This window comes from Trichomycterus rosablanca, chromosome 18, assembly GCF_030014385.1.
Source record: "Trichomycterus rosablanca isolate fTriRos1 chromosome 18, fTriRos1.hap1, whole genome shotgun sequence".
NCBI lineage: Eukaryota > Metazoa > Chordata > Actinopteri > Siluriformes > Trichomycteridae > Trichomycterus > Trichomycterus rosablanca.
In genome coordinates, this window is record NC_086005.1 from 22,976,756 (window position 1) to 22,997,882 (window position 21,127).

A 21,127-nucleotide genomic window follows, 5' to 3' on the forward strand; every position below is an offset into this window, starting at 1 on the left:
AAGAGGCAGGTATGAGCATATAAATAAGGTCGGGTGACAGCGCAGGCAGTCCAGGATTAAGGGAGGCTCACACACAACAATTAGAGTTGCGTACACGGCTGCCGGTGATGGATCGCAGGCTGGGAGCTTTGGCCCGCTCGGGGGATTTTTCACCCTCGCTCTCATTACGTTGGACGGAGAAATCTTCTGGGGTTTGGGAATGCAGGGGGGAGTAAATATGCCACGGTGCACATTTAATAATGCATGCTGCTTCCAGTCTGAGAAGAAACAAAGCAAAACAAAAAGAGAGTTTTTTTGTGCCAACTCTGGTTTATGAGATCAGGATACTGAGCTGTTCTGAAGAGAGCTGGACAAATATTGGCATTGGGCAGTAATGCTTGGCTGAGCAGGAATTTCTCTTTTCCTGCCTTGCTCCTCACATTCGACTACTAGCCAATCAGATTTTAATTGGCGAGAAATGAGACACCACTGGCGTGTCCCTAGCGTCTCGGCGTTCTCTAGATGTCAGCAATTTACTCTCTGAAGATAGTCTGTTAAATGAAAAGAAAAATGTAGACAGAGCATTTTGCTGCATGTTTTAAAGTCTGTACTATAATACGGCAAATATGGAGAAACTCCGCCTTGCTGATAACCGGCTATGCACAGTGGCATCACATTCATCTTCTGAAGCCATTCAGGAAACGAGGGAAGGAGGGGAGAGATGTGTGAATAGTAAAACCTCCAGCGCTCATTACGACGATCCTCCTTTCTGTACGGCATTTGAGAAATGCTGATCACCCCGACCGCACCTGCTCAGTTTTATGTGGATCTGAACGTGCTAATGGCTTTATCGGCTCCTCATATTAAGCCAAATTTATATGTATGACAGATTAAAAAAAAAAAAAAAAAACAGTCGAGTGAGACCGAGCCGAATAAAGTGAGAAAACACATACTCGCCAATCCAGGCACCATCCCGAGCAAAATCCAGCTGTGTGATCCACTGCAATCCTCATTAGCAGGATTTCCAGTTGAGCCAGAACGGTGTTATATGAAAATAACAAGCTAATGTTTCATTCTTAGTACTGAACAAAAAAAAAAAAATCTTGACACGCGTAGCATGTTGACGTTACCCCGTGATCCTGGTGTTTCAAGACTCTTAATGACATTCCTCTCCACAGGTAGTGTCTGTCAGTGTGTAAATTTTCGTTTAGAAAACGTGAATATAAAATCTGCTTAATACTAGCTGTAATACTGACAATGAAAAGAGCAATTAATGTGAGGAAAAGAACAATAGAATGAAACAAAAGAAAAGAAATTCTTCATGTCAGACAGACACAGAAAGAGAATATGGCTGATTTACCTCACACAATTCTGACTAGCATTGTGGCCACACAGAAAAACAAAACAAATAATAACAGCTAGAAGGACCAGACAAAACAAAAACAAAATGAAACAGGTCACTCTAGCTGCGTCCGGAATTGCATACTTACAGAGTACGTACTAGATTGGAGGAAGTATGCACTACTCGGCCGGTAAAGAAGTACATACTTTCAGTACAGAAGTGTGTAGTATGCACACAACACCGCTACGTACTACATGCGCCATCTTGCCAACGTCAAGTGATGACGTAAGGACGTGATGACGTAATATCACCATAGTTACAGACTCATTACAAACCCCACTCGCCAAAATTTTGGATATTTATCGTGTTTTTGTTATTTATTCGTCTTTAAAATGTTTTATTTTATTGATCTTACTTACACTTGTGAACAGAGGACTCCGTTTTCCGCTATCTTTCTTGTTTCTTATTCCGCTTTGAACGCCTACGCAGCTCCAGTTGCATTATGGGATACATTAGCGGACCGCAAGTGTGCATCGCTTGCATACTCAAACATGGCTGCCCAATAAGTAGGTCATCCGGGTACTTCTCGCGTACATCTTTATTTATACTATGTATTCGGACATACTAACCGCTCTCGCGTCCTCATTTCGCGTACTATTGAGTATGGAAGTATGCGATTCCGGACGCAGCTTCTGACATTCTTTATTCTCTCATTTTTATTAGCAGTTGTAGCTCAGTGGTTAAAGTACTGGACTAAGGTATTGGTAATCAGAAGGTTGCCGGGTCGAGGTTTAAAGCAAGGCTTGTAACCCCTTAGTGGCATGCATAGTACTTGATCATAACTGTAAGTCACTTACAGGACAAAAGCGCCTGTTAAATGCCATTAATTTAAATAAGCAGGGGCATTACGCACCCATTTTTAAAAATATGGTTCAGGATCTGTTAGCAGGTCCTGGGTTTAATTCCCAGGTGGTGCGGTCCGGGTCCTTTCTGTGTGGAGTTTGCATGTTCTTCCTCCCACAATCCAGACATGCAGTCAGGTTAATTGGAGCTACTAAAATTGCCCTAGGTGTGAATGCCCTGTGATAGACTGGCAACCATTCGCCTGGTGAACTGTACCGACCGCAACCCTGAATAGGATGAATCAGTGGTAAAACAGAAAACAAATGATTGAAAGTATAGGTTGGGGTCAAGGGCACGATTAATGATAGTTCCTTTTTTTTGATTATCATGACATTACGTATCAGTTAATGGACAGTTCAATTAATAACGAAGTAAACTAAAAATAACACTACTGGTTTATTTTGGGGGGGATTTAGATATAGATTGGCACCCTGTCCAGGGTATTCCCTCCTTGAGCCCAGTGTTTACCAGTGGGACAAAAAAGATGAAAACAATCAAAAACTCTTTGCCAAGTGTTTCCGTTACAATCTATAATGGCCAACACTATTATTAATATCCGACTTTACATTTACAACCAAAGCAATGTGTAAATTAGTATTGTGTAATTAGCATATTTATAGATTGCCGAGCTTAGAAAGAATTCAAACAGTTCATTTTGAATTTGCAATGGGAATAGAATTATTCCGAAAACCTTGCCAATGAAAACAAAGCCATTATTGTGACCTCTCGTTACACCTACCCCCCCCTCAGCAAACACTAATAAAATTCAGGCATGGAAACTCTGCACTTGAGAAACGTATTTACTCAACATTATTGAAATGATTAAATTCCTGATCCCGACCCAGAGTCTGACACTCGTTGCCAGCCACAACTACACACACACACACACACACACTGGATACACCTAGGTACAAAATCAAATGTAGAATGTGAATTGTCATCAATACTCAATGAATGGTTCCGTTTATGAGTGAAGAAAAAGAGGAAATGGTTCCAGAATGTAGGAAAACCTTGCCAGGCAGACATGAGGTAAGCATGTGTGTCGGAAATCTGTCCGAGATCAGGGAACGTACATGTATACACAACGGTATCAGAGAACTGATACAGGAATGCTGGTGAGACTAACAAAATAAAATAAAAAAGCTTAATAAATAGGAACACGACTGACAGAACTAAAGAAATCCAAAACCAGCCATTTAACTAGGAAACTCGATCTGACTGCTGGGCATCTCTCTTACTGCCAAAAATGCAAAAGTCTGAATGCCAGACAGGGAGAAGACCTTAACCTGCCTGGCACACTTCACTGTCTCATATTAAAGATACCCAGCTAGAGTGATACCTTATACTTAAAGCTTGAGTGGCACACTTTCTGGCCACCACACCCACACTGAAAAAGGAAGCAATGCGCCAATCGGTCCAATGTTTGCTCCAACACAAGCTTTATCAGCCTTGCACAGAAGGCCTGGCATAATACCGGCTAATGTACGGCCCATCAACGCAGACACTTCCCTACATTTCCCTAAACAAATCTCGCTATTTGGTATTAAACAACTATGGCTTGTTTATGGGACGTAATACACCGTCCATACGTGCTTACAGGCATAACATGTGCTGTCCAAATCGTTGAGTGGTAGACGTCAACGATTCAAAACAACTACAATAAAAGAACTACAATAGCACCTCTGAGAATTGAACCCGCATCAGGCTAGTGTAAGAGACACCCAAAAATAGTAAAAAGCACAAATGTCAAAACATTTTTATCATTCGATTTACGCTCCCAGCTGATTGCAAATCATGTTTTCTTGTCAGGATTTTTAGTCACTTGGGTAATAAATTGTTGTGTGTAAAGTCCAACAACTAGAACTGCTGCCCCTTCGAAGGTCAATTAACATAGCAAGAAGGCAAAACTAGTTTAAGTGGCACTAGAGGTTCGAATACTTAAATTGTAGCTGACAGACACTTTGTACGACCAGGTTTTTCATTAAAAAATATAAACACGGACATCTGAGCCCCACAAGTCTCTGAAAAGTCCATCATAATGCGCATAAACAAAAATGTATATACACATCATCACTTCAAAAGTTGCAACACTAAATGTATACAGACATTAAGGGAAGAACATAAGTCACCTTTGACTTCTACAATTATACCAGTTGCTCAAAGTGGTTACCATAATTGTCCAGACACTTCTGATTACGGCGAACCAAAGTGTCCGTTGGGATTGCTGTGCATGCCGTTTAAATTTGTTTCCGAAACGTCGCCAATGCAGAAGTCAGATATGACTTACTGTATATAGGTGACGTGATGTCTGTATAAACTTAGTATTACATCTTTGTGTGTATACACTAATAGCCCCCCCACCCGTATATTAGAAAATTTAAGTATTTATCATCATCATTTTGCCCATCCTTAACACAAACCTACACTGTATGACCAAAAGTATATGGACAGCCCACTGAGTATGAGGCCAGGCCACTGAAATTCCTCTACACGAGACTCATCAAACTGTGACACTATGGACCTTGTTTTGGGTGCAGGGGCATAGTAGTGTGAAAACTTGACCGCTGCTATAAAATGGGATTCAAATGATTAATTTTTATAATGACATATACACCTTTAGCACTGGGTGTGGCTGAAACACTTGAACTCTTGAGTCGACACACATTTCACCATATAGTATAAATTCTGTTTGGCCTGATTACTCATGTCGTACTAAGCATAACCTTCAATCTGAACCACCAACACCAATTACGTGCCCTGTTTTTTTTTTTTAAAACAATTCGGGTTGTTTTCCTGAAGTAGCAGAGCTCTGAAGGACTACGCTGGCCAATAACCCTCGGCTCAGTCTGTGCCTGACTTTTCCCTCACCCCAATAAAGAACCCGGTGATTGAATCAACTGGCAGAGGTCAACAGACACATGTTCATTTCTTCCAGCCGACCACTCGAATGCGCTGACTGTCCCGTCTGACATTTATTGGACGAGGACCAGCTTGTGTTTTTTTTTTTTTCTTGGCTGTCACTGCTTTTTTTGAAGGTTTTTGCTTATGGCTTTTGCTTTAACTCTTGCATTATTTTCTCACAGTTGCTTTCTCTTGAAGGCATAAAGGGCATGTGATGTATTAAATATTAAATTTTCTAAATTCTTTTACTGGTGCAGCACTAATCAGGGTCCTTACACTGTGTTTGAAGACCCCACCCTCATAGTCCGGTCAGCCCACCCTAGCAGAAACGTGTCTGCTGCAGGCACTGCCAATTATGCCCGCTAGATGGCGCCCAGTCGACCGGTGGCAATGGCGGTTTTGAACCGAGGAGTTCAGAATCTCGGCGCTGGTGTGCTAGCAGAATATTCCGCTGCGCCACCTGGGCGCCTCACGATCTTTAGAGTCCAGTTTCCCTAGAAATTTGACATGTTGACCAATGGGGTCTGAGGTTTGTCCTTTTGGCTGAGCACCAGTTCTTGAACTTGCGCTACACTTTCGTAAGTATGTTCGTTTTTCGATAGATGAAAAGTGAACTGTCACCCTTGGCTTGCTCAACAGAGGTTTTTGGTATGTTGGTCCTGGATTCTGTAAAGTTGCTTTGAGACGATGTCCACTGTAAAAAGTGCTATACAAATAAATTTGACTTGACAAAATCAATCTTTCCCACCTAGTCTAATCAGACGTTTACCCACTAAAAAAGATCCTAAAGGGCAATCGCTTGTTTATGCAGTCATGTGACAAGAAAACTGTTTGTTCTTTGCGATCGCTGCCGTCTATTTGCAAAAGTTTGACACAGTGACAATGAGTTTCTCTTCCATCTCTAGTAGGAACTACAATCTAGGAACCAAAAATGGAAACCACCAATAGTTTCATGGTGGTGGAGATAAAGAGCATGTTACTCAATTCCTGTTGGTAGTTGGCACATCAGTTGCTCATGTCCAGTCTCTTCGCTGTCAGCCTGAATGTACTTCTAGAAAATGTAGTGCTAGACAATTTCCCACAATTCCAATCTCTCAATCCTACTCAGCAGGTCTTTTTTCTATTATCTTTGTTCCCCTGGCCTTTCAGCATCTTCAGATCTAGGTCTCTCTGTTGCGTCTCATTTCTGTCCTTCAATACCTTGACACATCGATTCCTGCATACATACATACATGATGTGCGGCATTGTTTTCGAAAAACATGCACTAGCTATAGAATCCCTGGAGATCCTGACGCACACGTGCACCATCCCCCTGTAAACGCTTGCTTCAGATGCCATCAGCCTGTTTGATTAAGAGAAGTCCATCTCCCCATTGAAAACATTTTTCAACACCCTCTCAGGAATGACGGTAAAATCAAGCAGTGGAGGCTTTTTTATCTGTCAGGAGACTCGAGATGAATCTCAATGAGTATTAAGCTTCCTAGACGGTCCTATCCGCCACTTGATTTTATCTTCAAGGACTTATGGGACATTCTTATAGCTTTTTTCCCAACAACCGCTATTATGGAAGAGATGGAGAGATGGAGAGAGCGACAGTTTATTGGCTCTGACTTTGCACCGTGAGCACTTTCAGAGCATCCAGTGTGTCCACACAGTTAATTCTGAGGCTCCTGGCCGGTCCCTGAGCCAGTGTCCAGGTGGAGCCTGTGATCCGGGTTTATCCCTAGATTTATTACACAGCTGCGGTCCTTGGAAAACACGAGAAATTTAGAGCTAACCCATGCTGGCGGGCAATCAGAGAGGGATTATCAGTACGGGGGCCACTGCTTTAGAAATAAGTGGTCTTAAGGAAGACTCCCGAACCTCGACCATCTTTAAGACTCTAAAGCTTTAGCTAATATTGGAAGGGGTTAAAATAAAGTACGTCAATTCTCAATGGATAAAGCTGTACATTCCATAACCTCACATTAAAATGAATAGAGAATGTTGGAATTGGGCTTATAGAATGTATAGGGCTTTTTTTTAAAGAAGAGCAACAGGGTTTGAAACCTAATCTACAATTATGAACTTTGATTAAGTCCTTCATTTATTCAGTGAATAGAAATATTATTTAAGGCTCCAACAACTGCGTAAATAAAGTCATCAACAGACAGGCAGGGAATGTTATTTGCATCCAGACTTGCAATCTGAAATTCTCATCTGAAATCCCATTTAGAATATTACATTTGCTGAATGCTCGAGTGTCCAGAAGTCTAATGCACTAGCTCAGCACAATCCTGGTTGAGGGCTCTACACATGCACTTGGTTGTGTTTGAGGGACTCGTACTGTCTAGTTAGGACACCAGCATGGAGGGATAGAGGGGTGGAGGAATACAGAGAACATAGCATGTTCATCTGTAGCTGGTTGGGTGGTGTTACACATGCTGAAAAGGGTGTGTGCTTACCTGCAAACCTCGGATTTGGGATTGGAAATGACTAACATTGGAAGAAAAGGATTTTTACCAAAATAGGATCAAAGTTGTGGAATGGCCCAGCCAGAGTTCAGATCTAAATTTAATAAAAAATCTGTTGGATGACCTGGAGAGGGCTGTGTACAGGAGACGCCCTCACAATCTGACAGATTGGAGAGTTCTTGGAGTTTTTTTGGGCAAAGATCGCCAAGTCAAGATGTGCCATGGTGATAGACTCCTACCCAACAAGACTTACTTTAAGGGTGCACATTATTGTTTTTTTCCCTCCTGAAAGATTTCAGCTTGTTTTTCAATCTTATAGTGCAGATTATAGGTCCCAATAAAAGTAGAAAGGTTCTGAAATTATTCATCTCAGCCTCTGGCATTGTTATAGGAGGGTGTAGACTTTTTATATCCACTCTATGTATCTAAGGAGTATTTCAAACAAAGAGTGCATTCTAGAAGGAGTGGGCCTATATAGAATTTCCTGTGGAGGTGTAAAAACGACCGGCAGGCATTACTGACAAGGTCATGGGGCTTGTAAGCAACACTCTCCGGCATAGTGAAGTCTTCCATCTCTTATGAAAACTGACCCTGAAACAGCTCGCTCAGCCTGGCTGCAGATGATGGCCATTAAATCAAACGAGCCAATCAGCCGGCGCTGGGTCAAAAGCACAAGAGAACGTGTGAGCGCTAGCAATCAAGAGAAGCGGCGAGACAGAGAGCGGTCTGTTTCACGAGTGCAAGACTCAATCTATCCGTCAATCAGTCGATCGGCTGACCCTGCGTTCAACCTGAAATCTGCTGAGCATAAGGCAAGTTTGTGACGTCTGAAATGTTCCCTCGTTTATCCTGCTGCAGCTGCCTCTGTGGTCCTGGTGACCAACTTCCCAATGGATGCACACATGCACTGTCCACTGGTCTCCTAACCTTTAACCTTGGGCTACGGTTATTACCTGCTTCCACCTGCCCAGCAGGCAGGAAAAGAAAGTGTGGGGGTTACTTCTAGATCCCTGTCTCTGACCATCAATGTCAAGTCAATCTGACAACAGTAGTACAGCATATTTTACTAGACACAGTGGGTCTGGGGCTGTCTCAATTCTTAGATGCCTTAAAATGCTGCCTACCAAAATGCCTTGTTCTGAGCAATATTCTGACTGAATTGGGAAGGAGCTCTGTGTGCTGCCTCATCTGGGGTCTGGTGCTGTCTCAATTCTTAGATGCCTTAAAATGCTGCCTACCGAGATGCTTTATTCTGAGTGATAGCCTGACTTAATTACGAGAGAGCTCTGTGTGCTTCCTCACCATAGGTCTAGGGCTGTCTCAGTTCTTAGATGCCTTAAAATGCTGCCTACCGAGATATGTAGAAATGTCCTAATGTGCTTCCTCACCTGGGGTCTGGGGCTGTCTTAATTCTTAGATGCCTTAATACACTGCCTTATTCTGAGCGATATTCTGACCGAATTACAATGGAGCTTAATGAGCTAACGCTGCGGCAATAGGCAGGGAGTGCGTTTTAAAAATCTGCCTTCTATAGTTGGATGTCAGTTAGTTGAATCCTCTCTACTTAAGCAGCTCAGTAGGTAGGCAACAGGCAGCAAGGCAGCTCAGTAGATTTTCAGACAGAACATGTGTCAGCAGAAAAAAGCCCGCTGACACCTGTTACTTACATGCTAACACTTCCAAATGGGAAACAACTAAAGTCGGGCAACCTTACCAAACTCACGTACGAACACCCTAACACCTCACTTTCACACACACAGCGTATCCATTCAGCTGTTGCATACGAAGCTATAAATTCTTTTAACAGGTGGGCTGCGAGACACAAAGTAACTGTAGCAGGCAACAAACATACAGGGATACGTCTAGGGATTAGCAGTGTGGACATTTTCACAGCTTTAGTGCTCAACAGAGAATGAATGAGTGCTCTCATTTACTTTTTGGGTGGGGTGTGTAATGTCGCAATGACAACGTTATGTGGTCGTATTTGTGTTTGGCTAAGAATGAGCACACATTTAGACACCCAAAAGCCTCTGTAAACAATTTTAATAGTTAGAGGTTTTAATTGTCACATTGTAGTAATACTAAATATAGCTATTTAAATTTCTGTTAGGTTTAAAAAATAGATTTAATAGCTTTTCTTTGGTAGCAGAGACTTTCCAAGTACTTAATAAACTAATCTGGGTTATGTTATTACACATATTCCTACCTTTCGCCCGGTGAAGTGGACCCACCGTGACCCTATTGGCTTTTATGAGAACTATTAGTGTTTCCGCTCACCAGCAGCAGACGGCAATACCGTAACACAAGAGAAAATGGTTTTTACCTCTGAGGACAGAATTTTAATTAAGATATATATTGTACCCGCTTAAAGGTTATAAACTGTATGAAATTACTTGCTGTATTTCCAGAGAAAAACTGGAAAAATTGCTGTGTAGAATCTATGAAACTGGTAGCTTTGAAAGGAGAAACCGAAGCGGCAGACAGAAAAGCACACGTACCTATTACAGCATAGCACAAGTTTAAGAACTGGTGATCAGCCAACAGGACAAACCCCAGACCCCACTGGTCAACATATTGAATTTCTAGGAAAACTGGACTTAGCAAAAAGTCAGTTTGAATTATTCATCGTGATCAACATTTGCCAAAAGGGGCAAAGATACAGAGGTCCTTTTTTACTCACAGTGTATAGCACTGCAAAGTTGCCACTGTAGGGACCATGAGCAAGACCCCTAACCCTCAATTGCCTGCACTGTATAAAAGTGTCAGCTAAATGCCGTCAATGTAAATATCTGTATCTAAATAAAGTCCCGTCTGCTTGGATGGTAATTTTGTGAGCAAACCAACTCAAGCCTCCCTCTACTGTCACTCTTTACTGTGACTCAACAGAGTGACTTTTCCTAACCCAGTTAGACAGTATAGAGAGAGTATAGAGTCAAGGGTAAACGATATGTTGGAAGACTTTTGCTGTCTTGTTGTATAGCAACATTGGTAATAAAAAAAACAACCCTTTAGGAACCCTTTAACTACCCTTTAAGGATACTCTTTTAAACTTGCCTGTATACCATAGCCAACCAAAGAATGCAAAGAGCATGAGCTTGAAGTCTTGAGTTCAAGACTTTGCGGTGTCACTGGTCTGGCTGGGCACTCAAAAAACCCAATTGGCTGTGTCTAAGGAAAGGGAGGTTGGGTTGGGTTTCTCCACACTGCAAGTGCAAAATGTGAACGCTGCTCTCTAGTCGAGGTGCCAGTATGAGTAGTGCGACTCTCCGTATGCGAGATGACTCTCTGTAAGGTTCCACCACTGGTGTAAAGTAGCAGCCGAGCAGCAGGCTCTAGTATGTTGCTCTCCCCACCAGCAAGGGAGTGAGGCAAATGGCAGAGGAACTGCAATCGGGAAGAAAGGTGGGAAAATCCCCCTTTCAAAAATAAAAGTATTATTTTTAATAAAGCAACAGTCGCCTCACAGTTATGTGGTGGCTGGTCCTTGGTGTATTCCAGGCATTTCCAGAAAAGACTGACACCAGGATAGAGTGGTTACAATAAAAAGCAATGAATAAATGAATAAATAAATGGATTAATGAATAAATATCGACGTCCATTTATATTCTTACTAAAATGTATGGAAATTAGAATAGCCCAATCACACCTTTGGCATTATTCAAATGAAAGATGATAAAACATAGCCTTGGGAAAGTGAGTGTTGAGTCCCAGTGTCCTATTCTTCTATCCACCTGCTCCGGTTTTGCCTTTACTGCACGGAACTGAGTGAAAAATGTAAACCAGCTTGTGTGAGCCTGTGGGGATTAAGTGAAACATTAGTGTTTAAATGCAGGCACACAACAGGATCTCCTGTAGCGGAGGGTCACGCCGTAAGTTGCGAGGTTTAGAGTAGTTTGACTGGGTAGCAGCGGATAAGCTCTGTAATTCCTTCCGATTGACTCGGTAAAGCGAGTGCCGCTTGTCACAACAAGGCTTAATCCCAAGCCTTTAGAGTGAGAGCTTGCCGATAGTAGAATCAAGCTGATTACGAACAGCCAGAAACCTAGTGCTTTGTAATGTGTGTAACTGAGGGTAGACTGTACGCTTGTACCAAATTAATTCCACAGGATTAATATGCATAACGAGGGCAGGTCTGGAGTGCTTTTAGAGCCTGGCAACAGGATAAAGTGGCTATAAACGCATTATGCAGTCAATGGGTGGCAATTCACGGCTTGTTTTCATGGTTATTCCATTCTGTGGGTCCAGTCTGAAAACCTAGTGAGCTCTCTACGTAGACAGCATTTTACGTCATCTGAATTGCTCCCTAGAAGAAGGCTGTCTCAATTCTTAGGTGCCTCAAAATGCTGCCTGCAGAGATGCCTTATTTTGAGCGATATTCTGACCGAATAATGAGGGAGCCCTGTGTTCTTCCTCAGATGCAAAGGCAATCCCAGCATTCAGTGCAGCACACACTGTTCACCACTGTTTATACTATTTGCTATTTAGTATATGATATAGGGTGCATTCCAGGCTCTCAGGACTACTGTTACATTTAAGTGTACCATAAAAACCAGCGACCATCCATCTCCAGAGAGGACAAACGCACGTCTTGGCTGACCACATATTCGTGCACTAATAATGACCCTAATGTATTTATGTGTGACCCACACTCCAATCACAGTTGTGCCAAGAGTACAAGAGTCTGACTTACTGGCCTGCCTGTATGCTGTAGCCAACCATCACAAAGAGCATGAGCTATTAAGTTCAAGTCTCTGCAATATCACTGGCCTGGTTGGGCACTCAAAAAACCCTTTTAGCTGTACCTGAGGAATGGGAGGTTGGGTTTCTCCGCATTGCGACTTAAAATGTGAACACTGCTGGTTGAGGTGCCAGTATGAGTAGAGCGACTCTCCATATGCGGTATGACTCTCTATGAGGTTCTGCCTCTGGCTGGTATAAAGCAGCAGACGAGCAGCTGGTGCTAGTATGTTGCTCTCCCCAACCAGCATGGGGGGCAAATTGCAGAGGAATTGCAATGGAAAATGAAGGTGGGAAAATCCTGCTTCATCCAAAAAAGTGCAACAATAAAAGTATTATTTTTAATAAAGCAGTTGCCTTGTAGTTGAGTGGTGCCTAATAACCAGTGACCGTCCATCTCCAGAGATGACAAATGCACGTCTTGGCTGACCACATATTTGGACACTAATGATGACCCTAATGTATATAAGTGTGACCCACATTCCACTCACAGTTGTACCAAAAGAACAAGAGTCTAACTTACTGGCTACTTCCAGTGATGCATTGTGGCTGACAGCCTCTCCCAGGTAGTTCCTGGCCACACAGACGTAGCTTCCATCGTCGGGTTTGCTGCGCCGCCCGTGTACGATGCGCAGGAAGAACAGCGAGCCGCTGGGCAGCAGCATGCGGTGAGAACGAGGGTTGTCCCTGTCGGTCTCTACGCGTTCGCTGTCTTTGTACCACTCGACGGTGGGTGCTGGCCGGCCCTCGGCTTTGCAGTTCAGAGTGGCCGGCTCGCCCTTGGACACGATCAGGTCTGACGGGTGCTCCACGATTCGGGGTGGGTAGTCCTCCTGACGGAGACGAGAACCTGGGAACCAACAAAGTGAAGGACAGGAATTAATAACAGTAATTATTTGAGGGAGGTGATGTGAGAGCTAATATGATATATTTATACAGTATATTATATATTATACAAATAAATATATATTATATATACTCCTACAAATAAAGACCTGCATAAAGGTTGTAATACTAGAATTATATAGATATCATGGGATGAATAGTCATGAGGGATTAAAACCTTTGTTGGCTCATCGAGGGCACCTGCACCTTAGGGGAAGGGGTGGTGGTGATGCTAACAAAGGTCGGTGCGTGACTGTGCGCGATACAGATCTTTATCAAGTGAAAAGAAGAGGTAGGCTACCGAACATGTGTCGGAGGGGAAATGTGTTCGTTCGGAAGTGAAATGCGATCAGGTGATTGGATCCGACTAGATTTGGATCTGGCGTTTACTAAATGGGTAACGTCTATGATGTCACAAAAACAAATTTGGCTCATATTTTCACTTTTAGCCAAGCTAGCGTCATTAAGCATCATTTTTAACCCGTAATGCAACATACGTACAAAAGGTAAAATTCAAAGGCAACGTAACTGGGAGGTTGAGGGGTAAAAGTGGCCGATTTTTTTCCTCTAATCAAGCAAAGGTGACAAAAGAAACAAAAGAAAAATGAATGGTTATTGGTCTCTCTGCAGCATTTCACTGCACGGTCAGACGACCAGCACTATCACAAAGCTGGCCTAATTGGAAGCCCATCTCCAAACCTCATTTACACAGCCTCCTGCAGTCGCAGGGATTGTTCTTCGGCTAGTATACTGCTATAAGAACCCACAATTGTGTTTTAATAATAATAATCTTCTTAAATCCAGTCTGTTGGAACTGTTTTACTCGATTTGCATTCTCACATTCTCATGGCTGGAATGGAAAGTACAGAGATAAACAACTTGTCTGTCTTAAGCCATTGCAAGATGTTGTAAGTAAGATAAGGAACCACAGTTACCACAGAATGGTTGGTTCCTACGGCTCACACATAAGCTTTAGTAGTGGTGCTGAAACTCTAACATGACTAGAGCAGTATAAAGGAAGGCCCACAGTTCTGTTCTTTGTTCTTCCGCTAGTATACTGCTATAAGAACCCACAATTGTATTTTAATAATAATAATCTTCTTCATTCTTTCTCTCACTTTGCATAACGTTAGGATCCGTCAGTGATCCCATCAATTGTTGATATGGCAGGGATGTTTATGAATACCAGGACTGCCCACCCCATGCCCATAGATTTGCCCCCTCCCCCTCCCCCTCCCCCAATATTCAGTTCATGGGTACGGCCTTGCCAGATTTTCCTATTTCCCTGATCAGTGGAAAGAAACCAAAAGTGAGGCCAGCGTGGAAGGATGGACAGTTAGAAATGTTATGAAGGCACATCAACTAGTCCTATTAATCAAACCCTGTTTGCACTGAGCCTATATTAAATCCTTTGATCCTGTAACATGGCGTTGGCCTTTTCTCCTCCCGGTCTCTGACACTGAGAGAACGACAGTGCATTCATAACGGCAAAAACGACGTGCTTACATTTTATTAAAATCAGCCTTTGATGGAACACCTTGATGTGCTATTTGCTCTCCCATCCTTCTCAAATTACTTCTCATTTCAAAAATGTCTATCATTCAAAAACACGACCCACAAAAGAAGTAGTAAAAAAGCTGCCGAGGATGCCAGTTTTTTCCTTTCGGTGAGTAAAAGTGCAGGGTTCGTCTCTGAAGATTCATTATGATGCTGGTGCGGTAGCGGGTACTGCAGCCCACGTGGACCAGGCTCTCCGCACCAGGCTCAGGATCCCAACCCTGCGCATCATCCATCACCATCCAGGCAAGTGCCGAGTCTGCTGCCCGTTCCCTCCTCCTGTGGTTGGTGTGCAAGTGTGTTGCAATATGTTACAGTCTTTAACTGTAAAAAAGTGTGTATGTGTGCTCGCATGGTAGCCTGCATAACTGGGTCAGTGGGTGTGTGTCAGCGATAGGCTTGAATATAATGTATGGACTTGCTACACAGGATCCGCCTGTTTCTATAGGAAAAAGACTTTACACCCTGTTACTGATATTTAACAACTCATGCAAATTTCTCATGCAAATTTCTCATGCAAAAGTTTCCAGCTCTGTGAAGTTTAAGTCTTTCGCGCTTCAACTGCCACCAAAGACTTTTGATGGTATTTAAATCTGGAGACACTCCAGGACTGGATATTCCAGGACTGATTCCTTAACCAAGCTTTGGTTGATTTGGAAGTGTGTTTGGGATCAGTGTCTTGGTAACTGGACAGTGGTAGCGTAGTGGGTAGAGGTTTGGGCTATAGATCAAAAGGTTGTGGGTTTGAATTCAGGCTCTGCTATGCAGCCACTGTTGGGCCCTTGGCTCCAGGGGTGCCATACAATGGCAGACCCTGCACTCTGACCCCAGCCTCCAAACAAGCTGTACTGTACATGTTTGTATGTATACATGACAAACAAAGGCATTCCATTCAATTCTATTTCTGTGCATCCATGATGCCAGTCACATGGTCAATTATGCCAGTTTCTCACATTATCACTGACCAACCTCCATGCTTGACCCACCTTCATGAGTCATTCTTTTGATCATCAGCCTTGCTTTTCTTGCGCCAGGCAAACCACTGATCCATAGGCCAAACACTTCTAGTTTTGATTCGTCACTACTGAACCATGTCCCAGAACTCTGCAGGCTTATCCGAATACCTTTTGGCATATACTGGTCGACCCTTTTCTGTGCTTTTTGTTCAAGAGTGGTGTGCAACTTGGAGTCTGGCCAGAAGGTAGTTAAGTGATCTTCATATGGTTGCCACTGACTGGTCGTTTTTCTTTATTGTCCTGATGAGACTGCTAAGACCTCTGGATGTAATTTTGGGCTTTCTCCAACAACCAAGCAGATTTGCTGTTGCACCATAAGTTTGGAACTTTCAGACAATAGTCTGTAGGAATGTTCAAGGTCTTGGAAATCTTCTATATAATCTTCTGTATTTCTAGTAGTTCTTGGATCACATCTGACCTTCCAAACAAATTTCCTGTAAGGATAAGCTGACAGTTTGTGTTCCTAGCTTTGGAACAGATTCTTGCTCAGTGTAAAGTGTAATGGGTAAAGTTAACCTAGCCCTATTTATTATATATGGACACGAAGAGGTAACAAGGAATTGAGACCGTGCCCAAGTTAAATGGTGATTATAGTGATTTTTCTACCACCTTCTAATATTAATCTAATATTAATAATTTGTTGTACATTTTTGATCCAACATAATGTCAAATTTTCAGAAAACCCACAAGCTAGTTCCTTCAGTTGGAGAAACTAGCTAAGAAACTGAATGTTACTATACATGACGTATAGATTTATGCTCTAGTCAGAGAAACAATAGCATGGTAAACACACAATGGAATTCCTGGACCAAACACTCGCTCTCTATTGATCTGCAGAAGACAAATCCCTCTGGAAACAGATTCCTCGAGGCGGAAATATCTTCCAGTTCCAGCCATCTGTTTTACTGCTATGTGTGTACTCGCCTTTAGAGGATATTTGTGCACGAACCAGCTGCAGGAATACGCTTTAAAACCAGGATCTACAGCACTAAGCATGTCATTTGAATTTTAAATGATACTGTGTATACACATAATCTCTTTTGTCTGTTTTCCCATAATGCACTAAATGAGATTAGAAGCATCTTTCCATTGTATACTTTTTAAAACCTGCTCGGAAATACTGAGCAGCTTTTAATTAGTCTGACCAGATGTTGCAGAGATAAAAATGTGAATACCCATGTTGGACAACCCGCCCCATGCCCCCCATGTGGACACGGCCAGAGGTGATTAGACACCCTAGACTGCCATGCCACCCAAGCCCTCGCAATTGAACCTTTAATAAAATGTGTAGCACATCACCCTTTACAGGGACAGTGGTAGCTTATTGGGTAGCTTTGGGCTATCAATCAAAAGGTTGAGAGTTTGAATCCCAGCTCTGCTATGCAATCACTGTTGGGCCCTTAAGCCAAACTCTTTATCCTCTCGGGTCCATGGGCGCCGTACAAAGACTGACCCTGCGCTCTGACTTTCTCAGAATTTCGTTGTACTATACACATGTCTATTTTAATTTTTATACATAAAGTAATTAATTCATTAATAAAACAGAAATGTGACTTTTGTATACAATGTAAAACAAAAGTTCAGGGTCTATGTGTATTGTATATCTCTACACTCGAGGAAACAATTCCACACTGGGACGGAAAAGATTGTGCAATGAGAAAGGAATCTAAGAAGAAAGCAGGGATCCAGATGAGGTTGGAAGAAGGAGGAAAAGAGGAGGAAACAATATGGCTGGTAATTGCTCCCATTTGCCTTTTTGTACCTGCTTTAGCAAGCGGGGGGTTGCGAGGGTGGGGTAGCTTTACTGTGGCTGGAAGGAGGAAGCTAACTGACCGCGAACGGGGAAGTGGTCAATATCTGAGGATTGAAGATGTATGACTTTAATAAACTTGTGTGTCCATGGGATATGATGTCTAGTCCTGCTGATAGTGCATTATCACGACTTTTCAGTGACTCATTTTGATAGGACTACTGGTAAATACACTGGTAAATACTAAACCATTATTAAGTGTAGGGTGGTAGTTTCTTTTTTTAATAACTACTGGCACAAGTCTGTGGTTCACACACAGATGATGCAGCATTTGCACACAGTATTTAATCTTTATATACTATAATACACATGTAAATTTACTTAAAAAGTGTACATTTTTATTTTTCAGAGTGAGTACTGCTACTCTATTTTTTTCTACTGCGGCTACTATCTCTATCGGAGAGATGTCATGCAAAATGTCATTGTACCTGTGTGTAATGACAATATAGATTCTATTCTATTCTATTCTACATTTTAGAGTAGGGGCTTAGTGTAGGGGTGATGGGAACAGCTCGGTGGAAGAAGGAACGGATCAATTGGCAGCTGTTTCCAGTCAGTGCAGTCCTCCCATTGACTCACACATCAGCACACACACACAAACACACACACACACACACAAACACTCTGTTTACTAGAGAGGCGTAGAGGTCACTAAAGCTGTGTTTACATGATGAAGGAACACAGAAGACGACATATCGGATGTTACATCTACCGCGCTTTAATGACGAAACTCACAATTCCCAACAAGAGTTGGGGGAAAGGGGTGTTTGCTGATGTCCCATGACAACCCCCATGGCTGTGTTCCCTTCTGGTTCTCCCTTTTAGTTATGCTGTAATAATCTGGGAACAGTGGCCAGGTGGGTAGCACTGTCGCCTCACAGGGAGAAGGACCTGGGTTTGATTCCCAGGTGGAGTGGTGTGGGTCCTTTCTATGTGGATTCTGCATGGTCTTCCTGTGTCTGTGTAGGTTTCCTCCGGGTGCTCCGGTTTTCTCACATTTACATTTCTGGCATTTAGCAGATGCTTTTATCCAAAGCGCTTACAGTAGTGAGACAGCATACTGTCTAAGCAATTGACGGTTAAGGGCCTTGCTAAGGGCCCATCAGTGGCAACCTGGTCCAGGACCTTAACCGCTAGGCTACAACTGCCCACAGTGCTCTGGTTTCCTTCTACAGTCCAAAAACATGCCACCAGGCTAATTGGAAACACTGAATTGTCCTATAGATACCTAGCCGCTAGATGCACAAACCAGTGCATTGTAGTGCCGGTCCCAAGCACGGATAAAATAGGGAGGGTTGTGTCAGGAAGGGCATCCGGCGTAAAAACTGTGCCAAATCAATGCGGATCATGATCCGCCGAGAGCCGACCCCGCAACCGAATTGGACAAAGGAGGAAAACAGAAGAAGTTTAATCTAATTCTAATTCTAGGCCGCCTAAGGAGGCTGGGTCCCTGTTGCGTCTGGTTCTCTCAGGGTTTCTTCCTTGTAATTTTAAGGGAGTGTTTTCTTGCTACTGTCGCCCTCTGATTGCGCAACAGGGGTTTTTGGTTTGTCAGTTTTGGATGCTGTACACATAAATTTGACTCGACTGTACTGGACTTTCGGCTCCTCCTGTTAAGGGTCGCCACAGTGGATCACTCATCCGTGTGTTTGATTGGGCATGGTTTTATTACAGATTCCCCTCCTGGCTTAGAGAGATGGACTGGCATCCTGTGTGGGGTGTGTTAGCGCATTGTGTCCGTTGATTCCAAAGAAAAACGCAACCCTAAATGATAAATGATGATAACACTTTAACACAAAATCCTTCAATAATATTCCGTATCCATGCAGCCTGAAATAACCCAGTCCGCCTTATCATGTTAGAGATCTCCTAAATCTACCCAATCCGTCATCCGACCAGACCCAACGATCTGAACCCCGAGACCCTGACGTAATTTATGTTCCTTTCCATTCCAAAATAGCAAAAAGTTCACATAGCAGAGCTCAAAAGCTTAAAAACAACATGACAAAGACACCGTCTGCGAGAAGGACCACCGCGAGAGCAATTCTCTACATTTCATTAAAAATGCAATTAAGGTGGAGAGAGGAGATAATGTGTGGCCAATTTGCATCAGCGCGGGAGGAACCTGGCACAGCTCCGGGCTTGTTGTCCTTGTTTTAATCGTGTTGGGCCTTTGCCTGAGGGAGCGTGTGCGGGAGCGGAGGGATGGTATCTCTCTGCTACAGGTGAGCCTCTGCTGTGCCCGTCTGGTGAGAAAACGAGCGCGGGGCTTATCTCCAAAGAGCCAGAAGCGCACAATACTGCGCCGCCGTCCTGGTGCACTCGCATGCTTTCGCACACGGTGCTTCAGACACGTGGATGCTTGCTTACGAGGGCCGAGTACGGCGGTAGGTGCCAAGATACAAACATGCGTGTAATCGTGTGTAAACAGGCGTGCATTATAATGTGTCCGACATGCCCACTCTGGGTGGCACGTCTCACACCCACGATCATATACAGCCCAGTGACTAATTAAAGGAAATGTATATACTCACTGTCTGTTTTTTTTTACCGCATTATCCTATTCAGGGTCGCAATGGGTCCGATTCACTGGGGGAAAGGTAGGAAACACCCCGGACAGGGCATCCACACACACGCACACTAAGGGCAATTTAGTATCTCCAATTAACCTGACTGCACGTCTTTGGACTGTGAGAGGAAATCGGAGCACCTGGAGGAAACCCACTCAGACACTGGAGAACATAGAAACTCCTCACAAAAATGACCCAGACTACTCCACCTGGGAATCAAACCCATGACCTTCTTGTTTCTTGCACCGAGCCACTGTGCCACCCACTTGGAAAGCCAAATGCTGTGGGTAGACAGCATGCTGGCACAGAAGAGTGGGTGCAACAGGGGTCCCTGTGGAGATGTGAGTATATGATGTGATATGTACAATCTATGGCCAAAAGTACGTGGACACTTGATTTCAGGCTTGTTGAATTTGACATTCCAAATCCATGCCTTAAGACTTTTGGAGTGTATGGACATTTGTTGTGCCAACTTAGAAAAGTAAAAAGAGCAAGGTCTGGTTTACAATCAAAGTTCTAATGCATGCTAAAAGTGCTTAACTGGGTTAATGTCAGGGCTCTGGAGCTCTTCCACACCAAACTTGTCAAACCATCTCTTTATGTCACATTAGTGTGGCCGGTGGCTTGGTGGGTAGCACTGCTGCCTCACAGCAAGAAGGTCCTGAGTTTGATTCCCAGGTGGAGCAGTCTGGGTCCTTTCTGTGTTGAGTTTGCATGTTCTCCATGACACATGTATGTGTGGGTTTCCTCCCACAGTTAACTGGAGATACTAAAGCCGCACTAGGTGTGAACGTGTATGTGTGTGTGTTATAGACTGGTGACCTGTCCAGGAATGTTTTTTACCTTTTGCCCTGTGAATAGTACCCACCACGACCCTAAATAGGACAAAGTGGTGAAAATGAAATGACAATAAATGAATGAATTAATGAATGGCTCTTTACATCTGTTAGAGATGGGTGTGGCTGAACTTCTG

At 43.2% G+C, this 21,127-nt stretch overlaps 1 protein-coding gene across 1 annotated transcript in view; it reads right to left on the bottom strand.

Moving 5' to 3' along the window:
* The window catches only part of LOC134332935 (roundabout homolog 1-like), a 214,454-nt gene that overhangs the window by 124,357 nt on the left and 68,970 nt on the right, over positions 1-21,127 (bottom strand). Inside the window, exon 3 of the mRNA XM_063014770.1 lies at positions 12,840-13,166. Coding sequence (XP_062870840.1) covers positions 12,840-13,166 — 327 coding nt within the window. The remainder of the gene's footprint in view (positions 1-12,839; positions 13,167-21,127) is intronic.